Source organism: Sclerotinia sclerotiorum, genomic scaffold (assembly GCF_000146945.2).
Source record: "Sclerotinia sclerotiorum 1980 UF-70 scaffold_11 genomic scaffold, whole genome shotgun sequence".
NCBI lineage: Eukaryota > Fungi > Ascomycota > Leotiomycetes > Helotiales > Sclerotiniaceae > Sclerotinia > Sclerotinia sclerotiorum.
In genome coordinates, this window is record NW_001820825.1 from 1,044,347 (window position 1) to 1,068,347 (window position 24,001).

General features: G+C 43.2%; 8 protein-coding genes across 8 annotated transcripts; 4 read left to right on the plus strand and 4 right to left on the minus strand.

Annotated features, from left to right (window-relative positions):
• Positions 1-1,973: 1,973 nt before the first annotated feature.
• Positions 1,974-2,241, minus strand: SS1G_08522 (predicted protein; the record flags this gene model as incomplete). The annotated part of the gene is made up of 2 exons (XM_001590732.1): positions 1,974-1,988; positions 2,104-2,241. 2 exons carry the CDS (start codon positions 2,239-2,241, stop codon positions 1,974-1,976), a joined length of 153 nt encoding a protein of 50 aa, XP_001590782.1.
• Positions 2,242-6,071: 3,830 nt separating this feature from the next.
• SS1G_08523 (hypothetical protein) lies at positions 6,072-8,978 on the plus strand (the record flags this gene model as incomplete). Its single annotated transcript, XM_001590733.1, has 5 exons — positions 6,072-6,421; positions 6,472-7,019; positions 7,068-7,947; positions 8,268-8,487; positions 8,727-8,978. The coding sequence occupies 5 exons, from the start codon at positions 6,072-6,074 to the stop codon at positions 8,976-8,978; spliced, it is 2,250 nt and encodes a 749-aa protein (XP_001590783.1).
• A 415-nt stretch (positions 8,979-9,393) lies between these two features.
• On the minus strand, positions 9,394-10,091 carry SS1G_08524 (predicted protein; the record flags this gene model as incomplete). Its single annotated transcript, XM_001590734.1, has 4 exons — positions 9,394-9,461; positions 9,531-9,574; positions 9,637-9,708; positions 10,072-10,091. 4 exons carry the CDS (start codon positions 10,089-10,091, stop codon positions 9,394-9,396), a joined length of 204 nt encoding a protein of 67 aa, XP_001590784.1.
• Positions 10,092-11,295: 1,204 nt separating this feature from the next.
• SS1G_08525 (hypothetical protein) lies at positions 11,296-12,586 on the minus strand (the record flags this gene model as incomplete). The annotated part of the gene is made up of 4 exons (XM_001590735.1): positions 11,296-12,110; positions 12,168-12,265; positions 12,342-12,479; positions 12,564-12,586. 4 exons carry the CDS (start codon positions 12,584-12,586, stop codon positions 11,296-11,298), a joined length of 1,074 nt encoding a protein of 357 aa, XP_001590785.1.
• A 1,554-nt stretch (positions 12,587-14,140) lies between these two features.
• SS1G_08526 (hypothetical protein) lies at positions 14,141-14,950 on the plus strand (the record flags this gene model as incomplete). The annotated part of the gene is made up of 1 exon (XM_001590736.1): positions 14,141-14,950. One exon carries the CDS (start codon positions 14,141-14,143, stop codon positions 14,948-14,950), a length of 810 nt encoding a protein of 269 aa, XP_001590786.1.
• A 1,045-nt stretch (positions 14,951-15,995) lies between these two features.
• Positions 15,996-16,211, plus strand: SS1G_08527 (predicted protein; the record flags this gene model as incomplete). Its single annotated transcript, XM_001590737.1, has 1 exon — positions 15,996-16,211. The coding sequence occupies one exon, from the start codon at positions 15,996-15,998 to the stop codon at positions 16,209-16,211; it is 216 nt and encodes a 71-aa protein (XP_001590787.1).
• A 3,190-nt stretch (positions 16,212-19,401) lies between these two features.
• On the minus strand, positions 19,402-20,459 carry SS1G_08528 (hypothetical protein; the record flags this gene model as incomplete). The annotated part of the gene is made up of 3 exons (XM_001590738.1): positions 19,402-19,934; positions 19,995-20,153; positions 20,207-20,459. The coding sequence occupies 3 exons, from the start codon at positions 20,457-20,459 to the stop codon at positions 19,402-19,404; spliced, it is 945 nt and encodes a 314-aa protein (XP_001590788.1).
• Positions 20,460-21,809: 1,350 nt separating this feature from the next.
• SS1G_08529 (hypothetical protein) lies at positions 21,810-23,650 on the plus strand (the record flags this gene model as incomplete). The annotated part of the gene is made up of 7 exons (XM_001590739.1): positions 21,810-21,925; positions 21,978-22,160; positions 22,210-22,449; positions 22,502-22,611; positions 22,658-22,773; positions 22,829-22,863; positions 22,915-23,650. 7 exons carry the CDS (start codon positions 21,810-21,812, stop codon positions 23,648-23,650), a joined length of 1,536 nt encoding a protein of 511 aa, XP_001590789.1.
• Between the last annotated feature and the right edge of the window lie 351 nt (positions 23,651-24,001).

Consider the following 24,001-nt stretch of genomic DNA (forward strand, 5'->3'; position numbering starts at 1 on the left):
GGGGGGGGGGGGGGGGGTGATAGAAGGAAGATGGAGGGAAGATAGAGGGGGGAATAGAGGGAAGATGGGGAGATGGGGGAGGGGACGGGGTTGGGGTGCGGGGGTTAAGTGAGAGGATATGCGAGGTTTTGGTTTGAGGGGGCTAGGATATATAGGATGTGGGAGCAAGGATTTTTGTGTGAGGGGGGTGGGATACACACATATTTGGGTTTGTCATAAATTCGGAATAACACTAACCCTACCATCTCACGCCACCGGAATCAGGTTATAAAATCCCAGCGGACTACACCCTAGCAAAATTTCCCCATCCCCCGCCGGAAATTTCATCCCGAAGAGACAGGACCCTGAAGAAAGGACCTACTAGGACTTATGTTTTGCGATGAGAGTATTAAAATAATGGATGGCGCATGGGTTATTTATAAGAAGCCTGACTAGCTTCTTGGCCTGTTTAGGACTCATAGGGTTTGTGGAATTGATGGTGCATAGGTACTATAGTATAAGATTCTATAAGGAATTGGGATGTTGGGTATGGTAAGAATGGAGTTATATAATGTTACCTAGATAAAGGAAGGAAAGAGAAGGGACAGGGAAAGGGAAAGGAAAGAGAAAGAGAAAGAGAAAGATAATTGTGAAGATTACTTTTTTGGGGGGGGGGGGGTTGTATTATAAACTTGTTTTTATTTTTGTTTTGCTGCAATGTATTATCATCTTATATGGAAGAACTAGACGAAGAAGATGAAGAAAGAGGGAGAGAGCGAGTTATGTATACGATATATATGCAGTGTTTGGGAAGTAGATAGATGGATAGATAGTTTGGTGATGGCGTGAGTGAGTATATAAATAGGCAAGTATATTGATTTTGGAGAATAGGGGATATGGAATGATGAGGTGAGTTATTGGGATGATTGGGATGATTGGGATGGTATTCGAGTAGAGTGAAGTTATATACATATTATATGTGATTGTTTATTATAAGATCAGGTACCTAGGTACCTTTAGTACATGTAAATCTGCAGGTATTGGATAGAATATGAAATACGCCATTGACTGTGGTGATAGAATGGTCTTGTAAGATACATCTATAAAGATCGGTGAGTGCTGAATTGTTCTGCTGTTAGGTATGTATTATCTTCATCGATTAGGAACATGACTACACTGATTGGATCTTACGCCATGTGGATTGTGTTTTGAACAATGAACAGCGAACAGTGGAAGTGTAGATTTATTTTGATTTGTATAGTTTGATTAGTTGTCAGCTACTAGGTATGTTAATTGTATCTGTGCAATGGAATCAATTGTAAGTACAGTATACCGATGTTATATTCAAGGGTGTTGTGTGAGGTTGCGATGGCGGGGTATGATGTACTATAGACTTATGGATCTCTGGCTGATGATGTGAGAGATCAATCTGTATGTACTTCTACTTCTACTTGTACTTGTATCTATTTTGATATGATATTTCATAAGAGGGCGAGAAGGAAAAAGGTAAAAAGGAGGAGCCTAACCTGCTATTTTCTTGAAAAATTTCAAACCCGATTCCGATGATAATATCTGCATTGTTGCTAACATGCAAAGACAATACTCAAATTCATGCTCATGAATTAGCGGTGTACCAAGTACTTACAAGTGACATACCTACATTCATTCTAAAGTAGCTTTGACATTCTAGTGTCGCCTTATAGGGTATCAAGTCTCGGTCCGGATCTGATATTGATATCTCTGCATGCATGCATGGATATACATAATTGCGCAGCATACTCGCGTACTACCTTTAATCATGATATCTGTGTAGGAACGCACTTGTAACTCGGGAAGTTTGTTCGTTCCGTTCAGTATACCTCCGTACGGCACTTGATAAAAAAACTCGCCGAGAAATTGGTGTTACGTCCGATGCGCCTAAGGGGTGTAGCTTGAAGGAGATTCTGTCGAATTTGGACGATACTCGGCTAGAAGAAGAAATTGGTTTCACTTACTCACAAGAATGCTTGCTATCAGATGGAAAGTTATAGATTTTGGATGGGATTTTGATTGGTTTCATAAACCCTACGTGCTGCCGTACCGTTTACTGCCACTCGGCGACCAACATTATCCCTATACTCATACCTTGCAATCGGGTTGTTGCATGGTTGGAATCTCGAGGATTTGAGCCCCGCCAGGTAAATGGATAAAATCGTACCGTATCTGTAGGCCGGCGGCTCCATGCGTTGTTTGGTCATACCACTGTAGCATATGGTGCGACATGGTGTCAATCTCAAGGATCAACTTCAAGGATGAGGATAAATCTCTCGATATACATTCGTGGATCTCGATGATAGGTAAGGTCCTTGATTATCAAAGTTGTGAAACTTTGATTATTGAGATGCGTGTGAAGAGGGGAACTCGAAGCCACGAATCCGTAATCTCAATTCCTCTTTCCTTGGCCAATAATCATGTCGTGCCTTTGCATGGGCCGAATTTGTTTGTATAATGTAGTTCCTCCTTATTTTCATGCTGTATGATTCGGGTCTTTTGCACTGGCGGACTAAGTTCAAATTCGGCAAAGGAAAATAGATTTCATACCGCTGTTGTAGAACGGGAATTGGTACCCGTGGAAGACTTGACAGTCACATTACCACGGCTGTTGAGCTAGAGACGATAAAGTAAATCTTTGACATAGCAATTGACAGGGTGTTGTAGTAGTGACGGTAACGCGGGGCGTTCCTTGTCATTAGTCGGAGGAGTTCAAATTCTGTTGATATAGGGCTGTGATTGGACGAAGACCAGTGTAGCATTTGATGTTCCATGACATCGGAGTAGACTTATACTATTTGGCAGGAGTGCTGATGAGTTATGGCTGCGGATGCCAGCTTCATGGTCGACTCCTTCGAAACTAGTGAGTTGGATAAATTGTTCACACTGCGTAGGTAGTTGTAAGACATTCGGATTTTGAGGAGGATAGAACGTACTTCCATAATACAGAAAGTAGTTGATCCTTTCGAGTTAAATATAAACACGAGATGAACTCATGGATAAGGGTAAGGCTGAGGATCTCAACAAGGGCTTAAGATAAAGAGTGGATGGGGAGTGTAAACGAGGTGCGTGCGGGTTATGCGGATCTCACGAGACACCAGAATGTCAGTTCGAAACAAAAATACGTTGAAAGGAATTTCGAGGTTGTAATTATTTCAACGTACAAGTATGAGAGGAGAGGACGTTTTCTCATTGGTTGACTGTACCACATAGGTAGGTACAATGGTACATTGACGATGCTGCATTTTCAATCCCGCTACGATTTGGATTTTGGAGTATCGGAGTTGTGTTCTAATAAGGTGACCTGGTCCGAGAGTAGCAATGGTGTTCCACGAATCGGTTGACAGTATTTATGCGGCTTGGCTTGTTCTTTCGCCTGCATCCTGGAACCGATAATGAGAAGCCATAGAAATGAAAGCTGGATAATAATATCATTTATATTCACGCTCATTGGTTGAAGCGTGATTCAATGTAACCACTTACCCAGATCTGCCAGCAGATGACCTAGGTACGTACAGTGGTTATGTTTTTGCAGGAGAAAATGCGACGAGCCCCCAAGTCTATATTGTCTATGTGGTGGTCTATGTGGTCTAGAACAATATTTGAAGTCCATGAAAGATCCTTCGCTGAGGAATTGGGATCTGAGTGTGATGTTCCGTTGGATAAGATAGTGCTTTGATGATCGCCAAGTATAGAAGTTTGTTGTTAGAACAATGAATATAAGGTTACTAGTATATAAGATCAGATGACTCTGATGAAGAATTATAGTATAGACAGTGCCCAGAAACATGGCACAAAATGTGTAGAAACTTTTGTTGACCCGTTCTTCCATTCTCTTACCCATTCTATTTGCTCCGAATATTCATCTCGTAACCATCAATTCATCTTACGTATGTGAAGGATCCTTTTCAGGATATTATAGAAACGTGTAACTTGGAATGAGATTAGATAAATGATACAATAGTACTCAGAATATAAAAAATATATATATTTATGTACACACGATGATACTCTTATCGCTATTCCCTGCTCGTTCTAACTAATTTAACCTTAAGCTCTTTAATATTATGATTAGTATATTATCTTATGTAAGATCTTTCTCCACCTAGGTAGGGAGAAAGAGATGGAAATGAATGACAATATATATCATACAATAATGCTGAGAACCATAACATATAATGCTCTCGTTCTCTCTTGGAGGTGTCGTGATCGTTATCTCATGTGCTGCTCCGTAATTCTCACTTCAGTCGGAAGGTCACTGAAGTTTTACCGTTGGCCGTTTGACCTTGACTTTTCGACCCTGCATTAAATCTTTGTCTTGAAAATGATAACCGAGCCAATGAAAAATGATATAATGTGAATGACCAAACTAACGCAAACTAGTTCGCCCTAATGAGACTAGGACCACTCTTTATGCGTAAGTGACGCTTGTTGATGCTCTTGACTGAATTGCGCATACCGACCTAGGCTAGGTAGCGATCAATCATCAATTCAAACCTTACCTAAACCTTTGCCTTTGATTTCTCGAGATTTCAGGTGCGACACAAACACAATACAACCCTTCACATCGGCCACACCGACTCGAAAAGGATAAAAAAAAAAATAGAGCTAGAGAGAGAGAGGGAGATCGAAACATCTTCTATCCTTGCTTCTTTACTACTCATACACTCTCATTTACTGCAGCCATTGCGAGGAAGGAGAATATCTTATATTCCTCATTTCACAGCACTAAGCACCTGACTTCACATCAATCTCACCGATACGTTAATTCTAAGAATCCGGAATTACGAATTACGAGTTGCGATCTACGATCTGACGGTTATGGATGACAAAAGCCACACATTCGAATAAGGAAAAGAGACAGACGACCAAATTCGAGGACTGAAGAAAGATTCTTTTAAAACTTGTGTGGAAGGGGGAAGGAAGGAAGGCTGCTTTGGGTCACTAGACTTCTACTTGTCGAATCAATCTTCACTTACGATATTCATTGAAGCAAGCAAACAATCCTTGTGAGACAAGGTGCTAAAATCAATCGCAATCGCTCAATCCTTCTTACTACCAACCTCAATAACTCCCTCTCCCGTGCTCGAACTCCGAAATCACGGCGATCATTTTAACCACAAACCATCAGGTCCAAGCGAATTTAGGTAGGTAATACAGCACGATATTCCAATATTTGTATTTCCGTTCTTTGGCCCTTTTCTATTTGTTTCCGAGTCTTCACTAGAGCGAAAGAGGTCGATCGCATTGCCATTGCCCCATTTCATCAACGGCGAAGTTCAAGTTTGCGTGGTGCATCGTAGGCTCTGCTTCCCGCTCCAATATAAACTTGGTCTGTGCAACCGCAATCGCAACCACAACATAGAGATTTGCATTATTGTTAGTACATGGAACTTCCATAGCACACTCGTTTTCTGTCAAGTCTATTTTCAACGACCCTTACCATGATGTCGAGCTGACTTTCCCCTCAATCAGGCCAACCATTGGATAACAGGATTTCATTCCTTATCAGAAGTCCGGACCCGCAATTTCAAGACGAACTCCTCAAAACCACTTCAGGGCTTCTTGATCACTTAGAATCATTCCTAACCATTGATTGGGTTTCATATCCATTGTAGGAGCAACTTTCAGGATTTTCACCGCATTACCGATTATACGCACCAATCTTTACTGCATCATACCCTAGCAGCTCGTAGATTTGGTGCAAGTACGTAGAGTTCAAGAGCCCAATCTAAGATTGAAACGTAATCTAACCTTGCTTTCCATACGCATATGAATATCGGTCAAGTAGGTTAACCTCATCGGCGACCACACCACTCACCTAGAATCGTACGAAGGTTCTGGATACTCATCAACATCCTCTTAACGACAAGTCAGTATCAAAAACATCTTCTTGTTCAGAGGTGTGATTGCGCTACTTCTCCTTAAAAGGACATTACGAACTCGGTTCTTAAGTTTGAGGATTTCCTCCTCAAATCGATTGCCATTATCCACTGCCTCGCTTTCAAATACGTCAGAGATCTTTGTTTCCGACAATCCCACACTTTTTTCTAGAAACCCTTATGTGCTGCGCACTTGGAACGACTCCTTTGACTGGCTTTAAGTCGGATCATCCTTTCAGCGACATGAGTAACAGAAGTTCATCATCTCCGCAGCAACGGAGACAAGAGGTGATCCCTGTTCGCACGGCAATTGCACCGAGGGGACTAAAATCCAAAGAAGAGTTTGAAAATGCGACAAACTCTTCAGTATATAACAATCAACGCCAACAGGAAAGAGATTATACCTATGGCAATCCATCCGATGCTGAATATAATAACTCGTTGGAGCGTAGTCAACGAGAAAGTTCTCAGGCTAGCGCTCCTGCATCATCTCCAAGCATAGAACAGATTCAAACTGGCCAAATATGCAGGTATGGGAGATCTATTGCTTGGTATGAAAGTTGCAACTGACATTTTGCAGTAATTGCGGTACAACTAGGACACCACTCTGGCGGAGATCGCCGCAGGGTGCAACTATATGCAATGCTTGTGGCTTATATCAAAAGGCTCGTAATGCTTCTCGGCCTACGAATCTAAAACGTCCCCCGACCACTGCTCCTATCGGGCACCAAGGAGATTCGAGGGCCTCTCCTTCTGCCAGCGGGTCAATGTCACTTCCTACAGCCGGCGCAACCTATGTTTCAGCGGATCAAACGTCCACGGGAACATGCCCTGGTGGCGGACGTTGCAACGGTACTGGAGGTGCTGAAGGTTGTGGTGGATGCCCAGCTTTCAATAATCGAGTTTCAAAGACAGCGCATTTTACTTCTTGTCAAGATAGACAACCAACACAAACGCCACAGCCGCAAAATGATCAACCGACAGATGCGCCATCCCCTATCGATATTGCATCCCTCCCGTTGCAAACGCAAAACACTACGGTCGTTGTAGCTTGTCAAAACTGTGGAACCACCATTACGCCGCTTTGGCGTAGAGATGAAAGTGGCCATACGATTTGTAATGCCTGTGGTACGTTTAGTGATGAAGTGCGGATGCATCCGGACTAACATATAATAGGTTTATATTATAAACTCCATGGTGTGCATCGGCCAGTAACTATGAAAAAATCAATTATCAAGCGTCGTAAAAGGGTAGTCCCAGCGGTTCAAGGTTCTCAAGCTTCCAGTTACGAAACTAGCAGCGCAATAGATTCGCCAGAATCCGATCGTGCTTCACCCGAAGAGGCAGTTGAGCGAGGCACAATGAATCCTGACGGATCAGTGAACTTGGGTCTTCGTTCACGCAATGATCCAGGAAGAGCTCTACCGGAACCAATTCGGACTCAAAACGGACAGCATCAGCAACATCCACCGTCCGATCTTGGCGCCTATACATCTAATCTTAATTATCAAGGCCAAAATCTCGACTCCTTGACTGACGACAACCGGCTGCCACCAATGGCATCGTATCCTTCGCCAAGCCAACACCGGCTTTCTGTATCACCCAACAATTACCTCTCCCCTTCTCGAAAACGCTCTTTCTCCGCTACTGAGATGGATCCAAGCAATGCTCCTACCTCGGAGTCCACATATGCATCAACTGTACCTAAGCGTCTCTCATCCATAAAGTCAATACTAAACCATGGCTTCCCAAATTCCGACTCCGAAATCAATCCGGAAAGTGATCTTAGTTTCCGCCGTGGAACCGATAGTTTAAGGTTGAGCCCAAGCCGGTATTCTGCCGCTGCGAGTCCAAGTCTTAGCACTGTCGGCCCGGCTACTCATTCAGCCAGTCCCTCGGGCAGCGGAGCTGGAAGTGCATTAAATAGTGCGAAGGACCCGGCGAGCGAAAGTGATCGTGCCAAAGCGGAGAGAAGGGAACTCCTCCAAAGGGAAGCGGAAAAGATGAGAGAGGATTTGAAGGCCAAGGAAAGAGAATTGGCTGAATTGGGGACCGGGTTGGATTAATATTTATCCGCCAACCACATTTTTCCCGTATCATGTATCGGGGATAAGAAGCCTACGAATTTACGAATGTGCATTTACTTTCATTGCAAATAAGGAAAGAATACTTGTCATGAGCACGATCACTGGGAAAGGAAGTAAAAAATAGGAGTACGTTAGTGAGCGGGTTCGTCTTTGAGGACCAGGGCACACACAGCATATTATAATGGGAGTTTACAAGGGGTTTGTTTTTTCAGGTGCAACACATAATTGGAAAGGGATGGGATACAGATACCCATCTGCCATCTAATAAAGGGGATCTCCTCATAGTTAGTGTAACATTGGGATGGCAAGAGGCACGCGGGCTTTCTCTTGGGTATATCCACAGCACCGAATCGATTTTTGGTAGTGGGAGTGCAGGATGCACAAATTTGCAACCCCCATGTATCTGTGGAAACAAATACAGGGATGTAATAATCGGACGTATAAGATGCATCAAGGAAGTCCAGGCCGGACAGAAGGAAATGGAACAGAACCGCAATAAATGTAGTTTAGTGAGTCCAGGAGAATTGAAACACTATATCAATATCATGTTCCCAGCTGGAAGTGCCACAATGTGCATTTTGGAATTCTCCGCCGTTTGTGCTTGTTTCTTGCTTTTATTTTAGAATAATTGACGTAGATACATACATACACACGGTAAAAGGTAAGGAAATGCCTAAATGAATCGCCATTTTTTCTATAGCTAATCCGAGTCATTGAGTCGGTTGGGGAGAGATAACATGATAAGTAGTACAAGCCTGATCTTTTGGGAATTCGTAACTTTCGTACCAATAAATGGATGGTGGCTGAGGTAGAATTTGCGACGGAAAAGTTGATGCAGCATCAAGGCGCAGCGGCGGATATGAATGAGGTTCTGTTTGAGCTGGGATTCGCACGCGAGGAGATTTCGAACTGGGGACTCCGAATGAGGTGTGCGATGGGATTAAACTTGTTCTGCGCCCCATCCTCCATCTGCTTCTCTGTATGCGGTGACCATTGTTAGTAAAAGGTGGTTTAAATGGTATTTGTGAATGGATATAGCGACAGGGTCTGGTAAGAGAACAGGCATTTACCTCATGTTTGCAGGTGGCTCGATAGATGGAACAAACTCAAGGATAATATAAACGAGACCGATTATGCCAATCAAGGAACCAGCAATAATGCGCAAGACGTGGTCGTGCAAGAGAATGGATCCAACGAATACATAGACTATTGTTTGGTGTTAGTTTTGCTCTATTTTGTGGTGTGTGTTGCATAGGGAGGGGCCTAGGGGGTGGGAGACGTACAGATTCCTCGACCGACGAAGGAGAAGAGGAAAGAAGCATAGCGGGAGACTTGGGGTGGGATTTGAAATTCTATAGCTTGTGTTAGTATTTTGCGCAGGTGTTTAGCAGGCTCATTTGGAATCCCGACTGAGCTCAGGGAGATGGATCTTTGTGAAACTCTGAGGCTAAAGTTGGGTGGGACGAACCAAGAAGAGCAGTACCTAGAAAATTAGTTGTTAGTAAAGTTCATGAAGGAGACTATATAACTGATAGAAAATGAGAATACTCACAGATTCCGAAGATGATAACGTAACATCCGACGATAATAGATTGGCTATGTGACATTAGTACGACAAATTCATCGGGGCTTGCCGTCACATATATGTTGGTACTTACAAGCCTAGTGGAAAGAATTGGGAAATTCCACCAAGAACCATGAAAATTCCCACTGCCAAATTGACAAGTCGACTAAGAAGAAATTATCATTAGCCACATCTTCAATTATGAATTTTAAGCTGGCGCATTCAATCGCGAAGGCTGACGAAAGGGGATGATGCGGTTGAAGGCTGAGAGAGCTCTGGATGAAGCCTGGAAGCTTGATAGAGCTTCAAACTGGATCCATTTTCATCACTTTGGCTATGTACCATCTGCCATTGCCAAACCCATCAAGTGCGCGTAGGTATGTATATAGTATAGCTTCAGCTGCAGCTTCCACCATCTTGTCCTCGTCCCTCAACCATGACAGTGAGCCCAGCCTTCCAACCGCATCTCAATCACCAAGCTCAAAGCCGCGCAACAAGCATGGCTGGAGCAAGCTCTGGGATAACTCACAAAGCATCAGAGAAATCCATCTTGCTATTCTATAAATTCGTCGTGTTTGTAAAATATTACTCGTTCGTAAGGACGTAAAGCTGTCGTGGGGAGTTTCTGATTGGGTGTAGTGGTTGGTTGTAATTAACGTGTTGAATAGAGCAGAATAGAACGGAACAGATGAAGATCTTGGAAGCTTGCGCGCACGCACCTCAAGTGTCACAAAGATTTTGCCAAGGATTGAAAAACAAAGGTCTGTGGGTTCTCGACCTTAGTTAATCGTTTATCAGGAATATAATTATTAGATGCGGAAAAAAAAAAAAAAACACCGAATACCTGGCTGGGTGCTTGAAGAATGACCTAAAGATGCGTTTCGTATATACTTGCTTCTTATTATTCCTTCAATATAAAAGTTTGCTCTTATCATACATATGTTCTACTCAAATACATACTACGAATACTAATATATTGTTCTCGTCATGACTGACCTCCTTTGCGATCCAAAGAAAAGGTTGGACATCAAAATCATACCCTCAATAGAAATTTGATATCAAATGACTCAATCAATAATCACGTTGCTGTGGGACTATCAAATCTTGGTTAGGAAAGGGGTGCAGTGCAGATGGCTCTTTAGCGATTAGATACTCCCCGTCGCCTAGGAAACTGCTATTATTCTATACATCACTTCTCTGCCAGCCCGGTCCAGTCTTTTGAAGTTAAGCAGATCCCAAGACTGTGTTCAAAGTTTTGACCGTTCGTTTGGTGCATACAGTGCTTTGACAAGGGGAATGTATGCTGAAATATCAGAGCATTCACCCACCCGCCGGATGAGGCCATGTATTCCATGTTGACAGCCACATAGACGAGCTCCTTTGGCTCTCTTTTAATGATGGTAATATCTAAAGCATCATGAAAGGGACTGGCATTTACTTACTATCCTGGACAACGTTTACTACCAGCAAACCACTTGAAGCGATTTCCTGGACGATTTTAGAGGGAATTCACGGCTCCAAACCTGGTGTGAAATGTCGCTTTGAGACATTTAGACACTCGAGTCTTGAGTTTGGACATGAGATTATCTTAGTTCCCCATTTAATCGAAGATGCTCCATGGAAATATGACTATATGATGACATGTCTGGTAGGCGGATGAGAAGTTCTTAGGATAATGTTCATGATGATATAGAATTCCGTTATTCCCCATCGCGTACCAGGATTTTTTTTAAAAAAAATCTCATGATTGCCCTTAAATCTTCGACTCATTTTTCAAAACATCCTCAACAAGCTCTACAGTTCCCTCCGAACATCCATATGAGCCCTGGTATCCCCAACCTCCGTGTCCGTAATTATGAACCACCCATGTAGAATCAATTTTCTCCTTTTCGATTCGAACCCCACTCAGCCTCAAAGGCCTTAATCCCACTCCATGGCGAATAACACTCAAAGCCTCAATACCCTTCCCATTCGTCAAAGCTGGACATAATTCCACAGCTCGCTTCATGATCCGTATAGCTTGGTTGGGGCATGGTTGGGATTCAAAATTCCCTTTTTGATATGTACCTCCTAAAATCGTTCCTCCACCCGCTGCGCGCTGCATGATGTAACATAACTCATCATCTCCATCGTCCGTACCGGAAATTGTAAACATAACACCGGGATCATTACGAACGAGAACGATTTGACCTCGAACAGGAATGACATCTTTGTCCATAACACCGCCCAGTTTCGAGGCCAGGAGACCAGTGCAGTTTACAATTACGTCGGCTTTGTCACCAGAGTGGTGTAAACCGGCGGCTTCTGAAATATGGTTGATGATGCTTCGTTCCAGTACAACTCCGTTCTTTAGACATTGACCCACGAGGTAGGATAGGTAGACTGGGGTGTTGATACAAACAGATGTGAATGCAGTTCCACTATCCGCTCCAGAAGGTATCTCATTCTGCGGTAGAACACGGAAATCAGGAACGACATCTTTGAACCAAGGGTCTGTGGAAAGCAGCTCATTGAACCATTGACCAATAGTTCCCTGCGCATCCTTTTTGCGGTTCAAAACCACAGTGTCTAATGTTGAGTCAATAAGGAATCACTTTCAGAAGTGGGAGGAACATAAAAACTCACTTTGAAAATGAATTCCAGCTTCTGGGACATCTTTCGCGAGCCTTGCAAGTTCATACCATGTCCGCTTCTCCCATCTACAGTTTGATTCATTTGAAACCCTTCGAATTGACAATTATTAATACAACATCTCATACCTAGCAATGGCTAAGCTGGATATTGTGAGTCATGACTCACGGAAGATAATTTGCACCGGCCCATGGAGATGTATACTCAATGTCGTAATCTCCTGGCATATGCTTCGCAACGATGGTGACCTTGAAGGCGGGATTCTGTGATAGGAGCAAAGCGGTGGTCAATCCAGACACTCCCGCACTAGATACACAAAGATGTCAGTCGGGGGATTTCGTCTACTTTGAGAACCTTGGAAGATAGAGAAAAAGGCTCGAGGGAACAAACCCCACAACTACGATATTTGGCATAGTGAATATAAGTGAGATTAATTTATTGAGAAAAGATCTTGAAGAATTGGGGAAGGTAAAAACATGAGAATATCAGTATCACTCTGTGGAAATACCGAGAGCGAAGGATTGTGACTGTGACACGGAAGTTAATCCGAAGATAATCCGTAAGCAGAGAGGCTCGAGCTTGTCCTGGAAGATCCTGTTTCTGAAATAGAATGAATGAATGAATGAATGAATGAATGATATTTTATTTGGCTCCCTTCTTTCAAGAGGCCTTTTCTTTTGTTCCGAATATCTTCACAGCCGCCTAAACAAAATCTCTGGATGTATACTTGGGAGCCACGTTTGATAAGTTCTTCATGCCTCTTTTCTGCGTCACATCCTGACTGTGGAGTTTGAACCCCTCATTTCAAGGACCACCTGGTGGACCTAGCTTGAGAATCTTGGAAGCCGCATACTAGGTAGGTAGCTATATATAGGAATTCATCTGCAATGATATCGACGGCCTCTCCTATTAATCCATGAGTACAGCCTCGCTTCTTCCCTCTATTGCATGACAATTCATGAAGTATACCTAAACTTAGATGCTTCTATCTTTTATTCTGCAAGTTGTAGGACCGTAGGAAGAACTCTTATGCCGATCCCAATGTATCTGCATAATACTGGGTTTTCCTTTCCTGTTGGCTTGACAACATTCCATAGGAAAGTCTTGATGGAGATACCATGCCCGTGGGTGAGGTGCTGGTTTTCTTTTTCCTGTTGAATTGATCAATCCTCGGGGGTGAAGATAGCGAACAACCCTGAACACCTTTGTATCAGCGTACCCCTCGCAGATCACTTGGTGGTGCATCGATGGAAGAATGAAAGATTGGATAATGATGCCAATTAGTTCACGGCACATCGTCCACCACCACCAGAAATATTTCACTTATTACTGGCCCAGAACCTTTGAGGTCAAGAGTGCTAGACCTAATCGCACAGGCGAGAGCCTGTCAGTTGAAAACTCAAAAACGTTTTTTACTTGCTGGTAGCCAAAATCTTGTATGTGACAAGCGTTCTAATGAGTCAAGTTTCAGGTTTACTAGGGAAACGATAACCATTCAGCCTCCACTGCAAGTTGAAGCAGAGCAGGTAAGTCACGTTTATACGATTCCTCTATTGAAACTAGAGCAAAGTATTCAAGATGATCCCCAGTCTAAAGTCAGACCAGTGCTGAGACCAAGCCGAACCGGCGATGGTTCTAATAGCAAAGTAAGCGTCATATATTTATTTATTTATTTATTTTTTGGTGACTTTCGTCATTTGATAATTTCCAGATGCTCATTCCTATATATCTGGTTCGAAATTTCCTTCCTTGGATTTTATTTTCTCTCCTTCAGATAGCGATTGCTCGGTACAATTAAGGACCTCTTACATTTGGATCCTTCCTTGATTAAACGACGTTTATTCTGACATCTTCTCTTCTTACCCTTTACATTTTCAATCTTACACCTTTACCTTCCTACGTTCCTTATCGTGGTCGGAGCGATTATCAATATAAAAGAACAATTGGAGCCTTTCACTGGATTGACAATGGTTCAAAGAAGGTCAACAAGAGATCTCATGGAAAGATTTCCCCTCCTCATCGAAAATGGATTGGTCATCCATGAGACCCTAGGTGATGGGAATTGCCTTTTCCGGGCCCTATCGGACCAGTTCTATGGTGGTTTTGAGCGACATCTGGAGGTTCGCAGAAATGTGGTTAAGTGTATGCGGGCTCATCCAGATGATTTTAAACCGTTCATTCCGGCGGATTCGGTTAAGCGAAATCGGAGCAGAAGAGTTGCGGCAGCTGGCCATATCGATAACGAGGCGGCCGCGGACGCACAGCTGGAACATCGTTTCCAGGATCGGTTAAAGAAGATGTCGAGGCCGCATGAGTGGGGCGATCATGTCGAGCTGGCTGCCTTTGCAAAGGCCTATAAGGTAGATGTCACCGTGTGGCACAATGTCTACAAAACGTCGCTCCTCGCGGAGGATGGTAAGTCCGCGAAGCGCCATTTGCACCTTGCATTCGACGAAACCTGCTCGCACTGGTCTTCTGTCCGCAACGTAAATGGACCATTTTTGGGGCTCCCGGCCATCAATTATGGCGAGGAAGCAAAGGTCAATGTCGCTGTCGCTACTCCTGATGTCAGCGTCAGCAGTAGTAGTTCATCTTCTTCGGCCATCTCGACAAATAAAAGGGGAAGAGATAGTTGCAGCGACTGTGAAGAAAGACCTCTAGGAGGCAAGCGACGCGATGGGAACCCCACAAAGAAGATGTCGTGGCAACGGAAGAAGCTGCTGGAGCTTGCAGCCACTCCATTTCACGGTGGCTCTTCCAACGCGTTGCCTGCCTAGTGAGGAAAGTCGGAGCTTTCGGTGCAGTCGAGGGTAGAAGTGGGGATCAAGTGAAACACCATCAGAGAAGGTAGCGCGAAAGCAGGATTTCTTCGAAAGATAAGCCAGCTACAATTCGCACTGCCTTTCGATAAGCTTTTTGTCACCACCTTCTCTCTGGGTTTCCTTTCATCGACAACCTAAGCGCCATCCCGTCTTCTGCGAACACCTCCGCCACTTCGCGGCCTCTACTTCAGCTTCTTCTAGCAGCATCCACCTAGTACGGTAGAGAATCTTGCAGCACTACCATGGCATTTTGCATATTCCTAAAGGAAATCATGAAGTCTGTATAGACTGGGCAGTTCTTGCACACAATGAAGTACAGGATGATGTAGTTCGGCTTCACAGGCTTTGAAAGCGCTACGAAAACTGCCCAGACTCTACGGGGCCATGCGCAGGGCCATCTCTCACAATCCTCATCATCCCCACCACAGTGGCTGTAGCTCCTGTGAGGATCTACTACGGGTCTCAGGCTGTCTGCTCCGACATACGAGCTATCCCATGGCCGGCCACTACCTCTACTGGAACTGCTGTCATTGTCACTTTCTCTGCTACTGGCAGCTTCGTAGCGGTGCTTGCTTCTGTAACTCCTGCTGCCAAGGATCCCGGTCGATGATGACTGTTCGTTAGGGCTGAACATGCTGTGAGTGGTGTTTCCGTGTCTATGATGCTCCTGTATTTATCCATATCAGTGTGTGAATCTCAAGTGTGCTACACTCAACTTTAATTGGTGCTACACTCGCTAACTGTCGTTGCATAAAGCATTGTAGTATCCACAGCAATCAGAGACGAGTTCACTGGGCCGAACCACCCATAATACTAATAGATGCGGTATCCAATTCGAACACGATAGACAGGTGGCTATACGAAGCTTCAGGAATGGACCAGGTTGTGTCCAGTTTGGCAGAGTACGTAGTTGGAGACTTTTGGCTCCACCTTGTGGAGTCAGCTAGCGTTATAGATAGGTGCTTTAAGAACCACGGTGCCGTCTACCCTTCCACGACTTATGGACGAAAAAGCAAAGGAAATTAGATGCGATGCCCTTATAATAGATCTCGAGTACAGATACGAAAAGCTTGCCGCCACAGAAGAAGGCTCTAAGATCTCGGACATGGATACGTGCACATTCTCAAGACATTTTCATGTGGCCGCTGATGGAGGGTCGACTGGTGGTGAGAGTTACAAAGACTTGCACGGCCGAAGCAGGAGGCGCAGCAATTAGAATATATGAGCAAGTTCCGAGCAAGCACATAACTGCAGCGTATACCGAGGTTAAAACAACCTGTTCGGTGATCACAATCTCATCTGAAGTGGACATGAATCATACATGGCCTATGCACCTTCGCAATTCCGGGTAGAAGAACCATATGAGCTGGCCATCAAATTCTTCCAGAGCATCAACGTCTATCTGAGGCAGCACTGCATATCAATTCAGACAAGATGGAATTGCCCATGAGTCGCATTTCATCCACGTAGCTATGAAATATAGGGCTGGTATCCAAGGCGCTGATCTATGGCTATTCTCCAGGAGACTCTTGTCCAGGAGGATACCAGGATAGAACAATGCTAACGACGGAGTTCGCCGAGGCAGCTAGTTCCGTGCTAGACGTCGAGCTTATGATGGATAAGTGAATTAGTAGCCAGGAAATGCGCTGACAGCACATTCAAGATGGTTAGGAGAGGAAATTCTTACATGTGATGGATGATGGTTTACGATGATATATACATGACCGTGACCCATGGCGAAATGGCAGTTACTGTGTTCAGACTCTGCGACATGACATAAACCGCTTCTGATTTCCATCTGAGTGTCTCCTAGTACATTATTGCTGTGGAAATTCTTAACATAGACGCTTCTGGAGCCTTCACATCTCAAGTTACTGGCATAGAGTCATCTGTGGCCAGGAGCAAGAGGCAGGACGAACCCTAGGATAACCTGGCTCAGCACATCCTCGGAGAACCTCTTAGACTCTGTTACTTCCAGCTGTACGCTACACAGGGTTGCTGTACAAGTTATTCACCACATTAGACATAGGGCCGGGTAGTGGCGGCAGGATGTACTAGTTCTCACCTATGTACTGTTTGACGGCCTGAAATCTCTCGCTGACTATACTAAAATACATTCACCACTATTTGATTGGGTTCTATACATGACCCAATTTTTATTTACAAAAGCCTCTATATCGCCTACTTTCACCTAATGATATAGAGGCCATAACATCCCCGTCGTTACTCGACGTTTACATTTTACTTTTCTTTATTTCCCCATTTGATTAGATGGAGATGAACTTTTACACGGAAAAACTGGCTTTTACGAAAGACTTTGCATTTAAATGATATCCATATACTGGATATACCATTGGCGTTTTTACTTGAAGGGACAAGGGAATATATACAGATATGTTGATAAACATTTGGAAGGACTGCAATTGATACCCGTTAGTGTGGCTAAATCATGACTTTGATGCTATAATATACCCGTTATGTCCCACAAATTCGCGTTGGAATTTTTGTAGATTATGATATTTTGGGAGTTGAATGGAAAATCATTTTGAAGACTTTAAAATGAAACTTTTCGTGCATATATGATAGTGATTGTGACCTTGATATCAATAATTATATACCTGGATTTGTTTCCAGAAATATCGGTTAGTATTGCTAACTATAAGATAGCCTTACTGTTGACCTCCTGGGATCTTGGCAGCATATGCATATATATTGCATGATGCATATAAGGAGCAAACAAAACTCAACTTTTAATTCATTCTTTCCTTTTTGGTATACTGTTTGTTTGCTTTCAATATTTTGATTTCAAAGCACTTTAATTCCAAAGGCTGAATACCTAACCCTATTCCTTCATTTTTTGAATATATACTCGCAGCTTAACTGCTTAGCTAGAGAATCAATCAATTCAATCTGATGCTCTTTCTGGTCTCAAGAAACCCAATACTAGGCGTCAAGCAGGGACTTAAGTAATGACAATGATGATATGCAATTCGTAACTAATAGTAGAGTATACTAAATGATTGATCTTGAGCACGAAGCTCTATACAAAGGAAATCCATCTTGATTATATAGACCTTCATGCCTATAGCTAGTCAGGACCGCGCAGCGGTCCATAACGTGACTTAATCACGTTACCTTGGTTTAGTCATGTGACGCGGTGTGGAAGATAGCCGTCGTAACAAATAACTTCTAAATCTCAAACTTTAAAATATTGAAATTTTCAATTATTTTTATATATTTTGTAATATAATAAGAATAAATCTTTCTCTATAAATTAAATATTATAATAATATAAAATAAAACAGAAGTTTGAAATTAAATATAAATTAAAACAAAAAGTTTAAAAGATATTATATTAAAGTGAATGGTTCCTGCGTAGCACGTGCACAGGGCACTAGTCCTATCAGGACTAGATTGAGAAGCTCTCTGTAGGAGAGTTTCTCACTTCCGTAGAACTAAGATAAGGGGTGATTCTTATGAAAAGCCAATATAGCCTCAGTTCTGCCCTATCAGCTTCCCACTATTCCCTGTATAAGGTCATTCCTTTTAACATATTATAATAATAAATATTTAAAATTTGATCAACATTTTGAAATAAAAAAGTCAAAGTAATATAATACAAATAAAAAGAGTGGAATAAATAATAAAATAATTTCAAAAAAGAAAAATATCATAAAGTGTATAGAACCTACGGGTTAATTAAATAATTGTTGTATTTGTTAAAAGGAATGACCTTACACAGGAAATAGTGGGAAGCTGATAGGGCAGAACTGAGGCTATATTGGCTTTTCATAAGAATCATCCCTTATCTTAGTTCTACGGAAGTGTGAAGCTCTCCTACAGAGAGCTTCTCAATCTAGTCCTGATAGGACTAGTGCCCTGTGCACGTGCTACGCAGGAACCATTCACTTTAACAGTATTCGATGATATTAAAGAAGAAAGGAAAAGGATTTATAGACCTTTTTCCTTTTATACTAGCTAAACTTGAAGGTCTATACAACTGGTTTGCTCCTGATAGGACAGAAGATAGAGTGAGTGAGGTTTGTAATATTGTAATAGGATGTTGAGGGTGTGTGTTAGGCTTTACATTGTATTGTATTGTAAGATCTTATTAAAAGAGATAATAATTATATGTTGGGAAATTGAAGAGGGGTAGGTTTTTATATGGTAGTAGAAGGGTAATTATAAATTTGATGAAATAAATAAAGAGGGAAAGAGAAATTATTGGAAAGATGAAAAAAGAGGTTGAAATAGATGATAGGAAGTTTAGTTTATTCATTTCTGTAGTACAATCTATGATCTTAGTAGTATTCTTGAAAATCCACATGTTAAAAAATTAATATATATTTGTACTTGAGTAGGTAGCTAGCTAATAACACCAAGATCAATTAATAAAAGTAAATTATTTAAACGCAGTGTAATGTTCCATCAGCATGTGTATGGCACTCGGTTCCAGCAGGACTAGCCGCAGGACTAGCCGCAGGAGTAGTACTCTCAGCCGGGATAATTCTTGTAGGGTTCACAGTCGGCACAGCCGACGCAGTCGCTGTAGGAGCACCATGTGAATCCTCATCCTCCTCAACACTAGCCTTGCCTACACATCCCTCACCAGGAACAGCAATATCATACGCATACGCCTCGGTTGCGAAATACGTCAATGTGGCACTATTGTGTCCTGCAAGGGTATAGTTGATACCGGCAGCGAGATCTTGAACGCCATGGTATCCATCAGCGTGGTGGTCGACGATTTCCTCGCCAATGAGTGGAACGTGGTAGAGTCTGTGCATGAGATCTGCAGCCCAGAAGTTTGCGGGTCGCCCGGTTGCGACGTTGAATCCTCGCGCGCAGAGTGCAGTGAGCGGGAGACGGGTTTGGTAGGAAAGCGGACAGATGACGGTTTCGGCGGTTGCGTTTTCACCCCGCCAGTGACCTGCCCATGCTATGAGATGTTAGATGGAGATAGAAACTAAGAACTCTTGCTGTAGAGAAATGTACTTACCATCTTGAGTCTCGCAGTTACGGTCAGGGTCATCACAACGGAAAATGACGCCAGCACGATTACCAGAGGCGATCTTGTCAAACCATCCCATTGGCGTAGAAGTAGGACCTTTACCGAAGTACTTTTGAAAGATCTCGGATTTGTTACCATGGACAAGGACTAAGCAGTTGGTTAGCATTGGTTCGGATTTGGTCACCTCGGGTGATACTGACTGTGATTCTTAGCATGCTCAGCCATTTCCACAGCTTGTCTCAATCCTTCGCTAAGCTCATGACGCTCGGTTGCATTGCAGGATGAATGGATTGTGAATTGAGAGACATAGCCGCTTTGCCAGTTGTATGACTGTGCATCACCTGAAGAGACAACAAGCTCAGAGACGGGAGCCGCAGCGTTGGTGGCGGTAAGAGGGTATGCCAATGCACCAAAAGCATTGATGGAGACAATGAGGAAACTTGAGACGTGCATCTTAAAGTCTGTCTTGACGACGGCAATATCCAAAAAGGAAAGGAGGAAGGTTGATAAGATGATGTGTGGAATATTTGTTCCAAGTGAGATGCATATCGTCTCTTAAAGTAGTTACCTGTCCGGGTTCTCACTCATGCTTCGACCTTGGAAAGCCACCATTTTTATTGAATCTTCAGGTTCAATGGACGCCAAGGACTTAATCCGACTACTTCGAAAAGGAAGAGATTTCAAGTTCAACGGATGTACACAAGATAGGTAGGGACCACGATGTGGTTCCAGCGGAAGGTCAATATGCCAATTACACCTTGACGTCCATCAGCCTGTCAGGCCAAGACGAAGAACTTTTCAGAATGCAGACGCCTCGTCCGTCATGTAGGGTTGGACATTGTATAAAGGAGAGCTAGAATCCATAAATCAGCAAAGTTTGATAACGATATAAAGCTTATTATCTGCTGTTATTTTCTTGTCATGGAAGTTGACCAATCAGATTTGTTACCTTTTTTTGAAGGGAGGCGGGGGAGCTCATTTATGATTATGTAATCCATGGAAATTTTCCTCCTCGATCAACCTCATGACCCTCCCAAAAAGACCTTGGCCCTTTCAAAGCTGGATTATGATTAATGTTAGAGGAGAATGGGCTAGGTTATTATGTTGTGCCCAGTGTGAAAGTCTCAGCCCTGCTGTCACTCTATACTCTACATACCTACTGGAAGAATACGGTAGGTCTTTCAAACAGCCTTATATTCATAATCGACTATTTCGATAATCACGTCGGCCACAGTTGGAGTAATTTGAGTGTTCAAAGTAAGATGCAAAACAAACACTCTGATTCCGTTGCGATTCTTAGAAGGAAAAGAAGAGAAAAAATGTCCACTGTATCGTTTTTGACATTGCAAGGCATCCCACATCCATCAAGGTTCTCATGCCTAGGTATGCCAAGGCCCTTCTTCCATCTAAGCTCATCGCGTCGACACCATTCGAATTCTGTGTCTGTGCAATGCTGTGAGCCAAGTCGGTCTTTCTCCCCATTTGCTCTATTAACTGTAGTAATAATGCTGGTGAAAATTTCTCGTCTTCACTCCAACATCGATCAATCAATGGGCCGCATCTTTTGAATCCATTTTGCTTAACCCGATAACAGTTTCTCTAGGTTTCCGGCTTCTATTGTATTGAATAAGAGGTTTTGAGTTATGAGATAAATAGTAGACATCTGTCGCATGTTGATCTCACATTTGGTTTTGGTTGCCGTCTTTACCCCGCCATTTCCCTAGAGTCCTCTCTTTGACAGCCTTGTCTCTCCCCCTTAAACCTCTTACCTTTACCCACATTTTGTGTGGTGCCGTTGACGAGATGTTTGGCTCTCGATTTTATATCACCCTCAGAAGTTTGTTGCTGTTTTCATTGCTCGGCGCCATCACAAGTGCTCAGATCACACTCACGGGCTGCCACATCAAGGAGGGACAAGAGTGAGTCTTCCATATTGCCAATGACAGAAAACACTGTATTAATCGCATATAGAGTATGTTTCTTTCCAGGTGGAGCGGAGACCACAATTAGCAGCAGCAGCACTGTTACTCCAACTTTAACTCCAACACCAACTCTAACTCCAACTCCAACTTCCCCAGCTTCAGTGACTGCAAAGACAACTGGAAGTGCGCAGACTACTGCCATTACTGACTGCCACCAACATGATACTACTCAGTATGTGTACATCTTGAGTTCTAAGATGAGAGAGCTAATTAACTTCTAGGTATTGTGTCAAAGGCAACGGGGAAGAGGTACAGGTATTAGCCACTGCCACTGGTAATGAAGCTCTACCTACCGCTTACAATGGCTGCCATTCTCACGGCTCTACCATGTTCTGCTTGAGACCCGATGGTGCTGAAGTTGAGGTTTTGGGTTCTACTGAAGAGGCTGGTTCTACTGGAGAGGAGAGTACTGCGGAATCGTCCGAGGGTGGAGAGAACTGCCACTTCCACGCTGGTGTCGAGTAAGTTGCCTAATCGTGTTGATCACGTTTCTCAAGCGCTAATATGTGGTAGACATTGCGTTGGCGGTTCGGCTACGGCAACCTGCGAGCGAAAAGATCGTGATTACAATGTTAAACTCCGCATTGGATTATTGTTTGTCATCCTTTTTACAAGCGCAATTGGTAAGTCCTTAAACCGGAAAGGGTAGTTCCATCTAACAGAGATCAGGTGTCTATGCTCCAATTGTGATAGCACGAGTTCTAAAAACCAATGGGACTGGGATCGTTTTCACCATTGTTAAGCAATTTGGTACTGGTGTTATCATTGCCACTGCCTTGGTCCATGTACGTCTTTCAATCCTCGTCTATGATAACTAAACAAGTTGCTGACCGAATCTAGCTTGCGACTCACGCTTCATTGATGTTTGGTAACAGGTAAGCGCCAATACTCCCATTTGAACTATTCCAGCACTGATTCTTGCATAGTTGTCTCGGTGAATTGAAATATGAAGCAACCACGACCGCCATCATGATGGCAGGTGCATTCATCGCATTCCTGATCGACTTCACCGGTCATCGACTCGCACATTGGCGCCAACAATCCACCATAGAAAGACAAGCCGCCAGTATCAGCTCCTACGACAACGCACGTGAAGAAACAGCAGTAAAAGGTCAACCTACACCTACCCTCGCACACCTAAGCCACCACCACGATAACAACAACCTTGGAACCCCCCACGCAAATGATGGTCTCAGTATCTTCATCCTTGAAGCTGGGATCATCTTCCACTCCCTTCTTATCGGTATTACATTAGTAGTAGCAGGCGACTCCGTCTTCATCACGCTCTTCGTCGTCATCGTCTTCCATCAAATGTTCGAAGGACTAGCTCTTGGCGCCCGCATCGCTGTAATTGATGGTCTTCACACGACCAAGTATATCATTCTCCCAATGGCTTTTACGCTCGTTACTCCAACTGGAATGGCGATTGGTATCGGGGTTATTAATCAGTTTAATGGTAATGATCCGTCTACTATCGTTGCTCTTGGAACTTTGGATGCCCTTTCTGCTGGTATTCTTACCTGGATTGGATTCGTTAATATGTGGGCTCATGATTGGATGTATGGAGAGTTGAGAGATGCTGGGTTGATTAAGACTTTAGTAGCTTTGATTAGTCTAATGGCTGGTATGGCGTTGATGGGACTTCTTGGGAAATGGGCATGAAAATTGATATTTAATGACTAGACTGAAATTGTATTTAATGAAGATTGTTTTTGGGAGTTCTTCAAAGGTTTTGATCTTATAGGTTACTTAAGGGAATGTTTTGAGGTTAGACTGGAAGAGGACATGAACAAGCATCCATTCTTACTGTCATTGTTATTTCTCTAAGATTCACCAGATGAGCACTAAAAAACCAAGATGTTAGTATAGGTAGCAAATCCTTAGCTGAACACAAGAATAAAATCAATACCCCCAAAATTCCACACATCAATCTAATCCAAATCCCGACCAAGTCATCCATCCTTTATGCGAACAACCCTTCTTCTCCTCACTTCCAACCCCCTCATTTTCTCT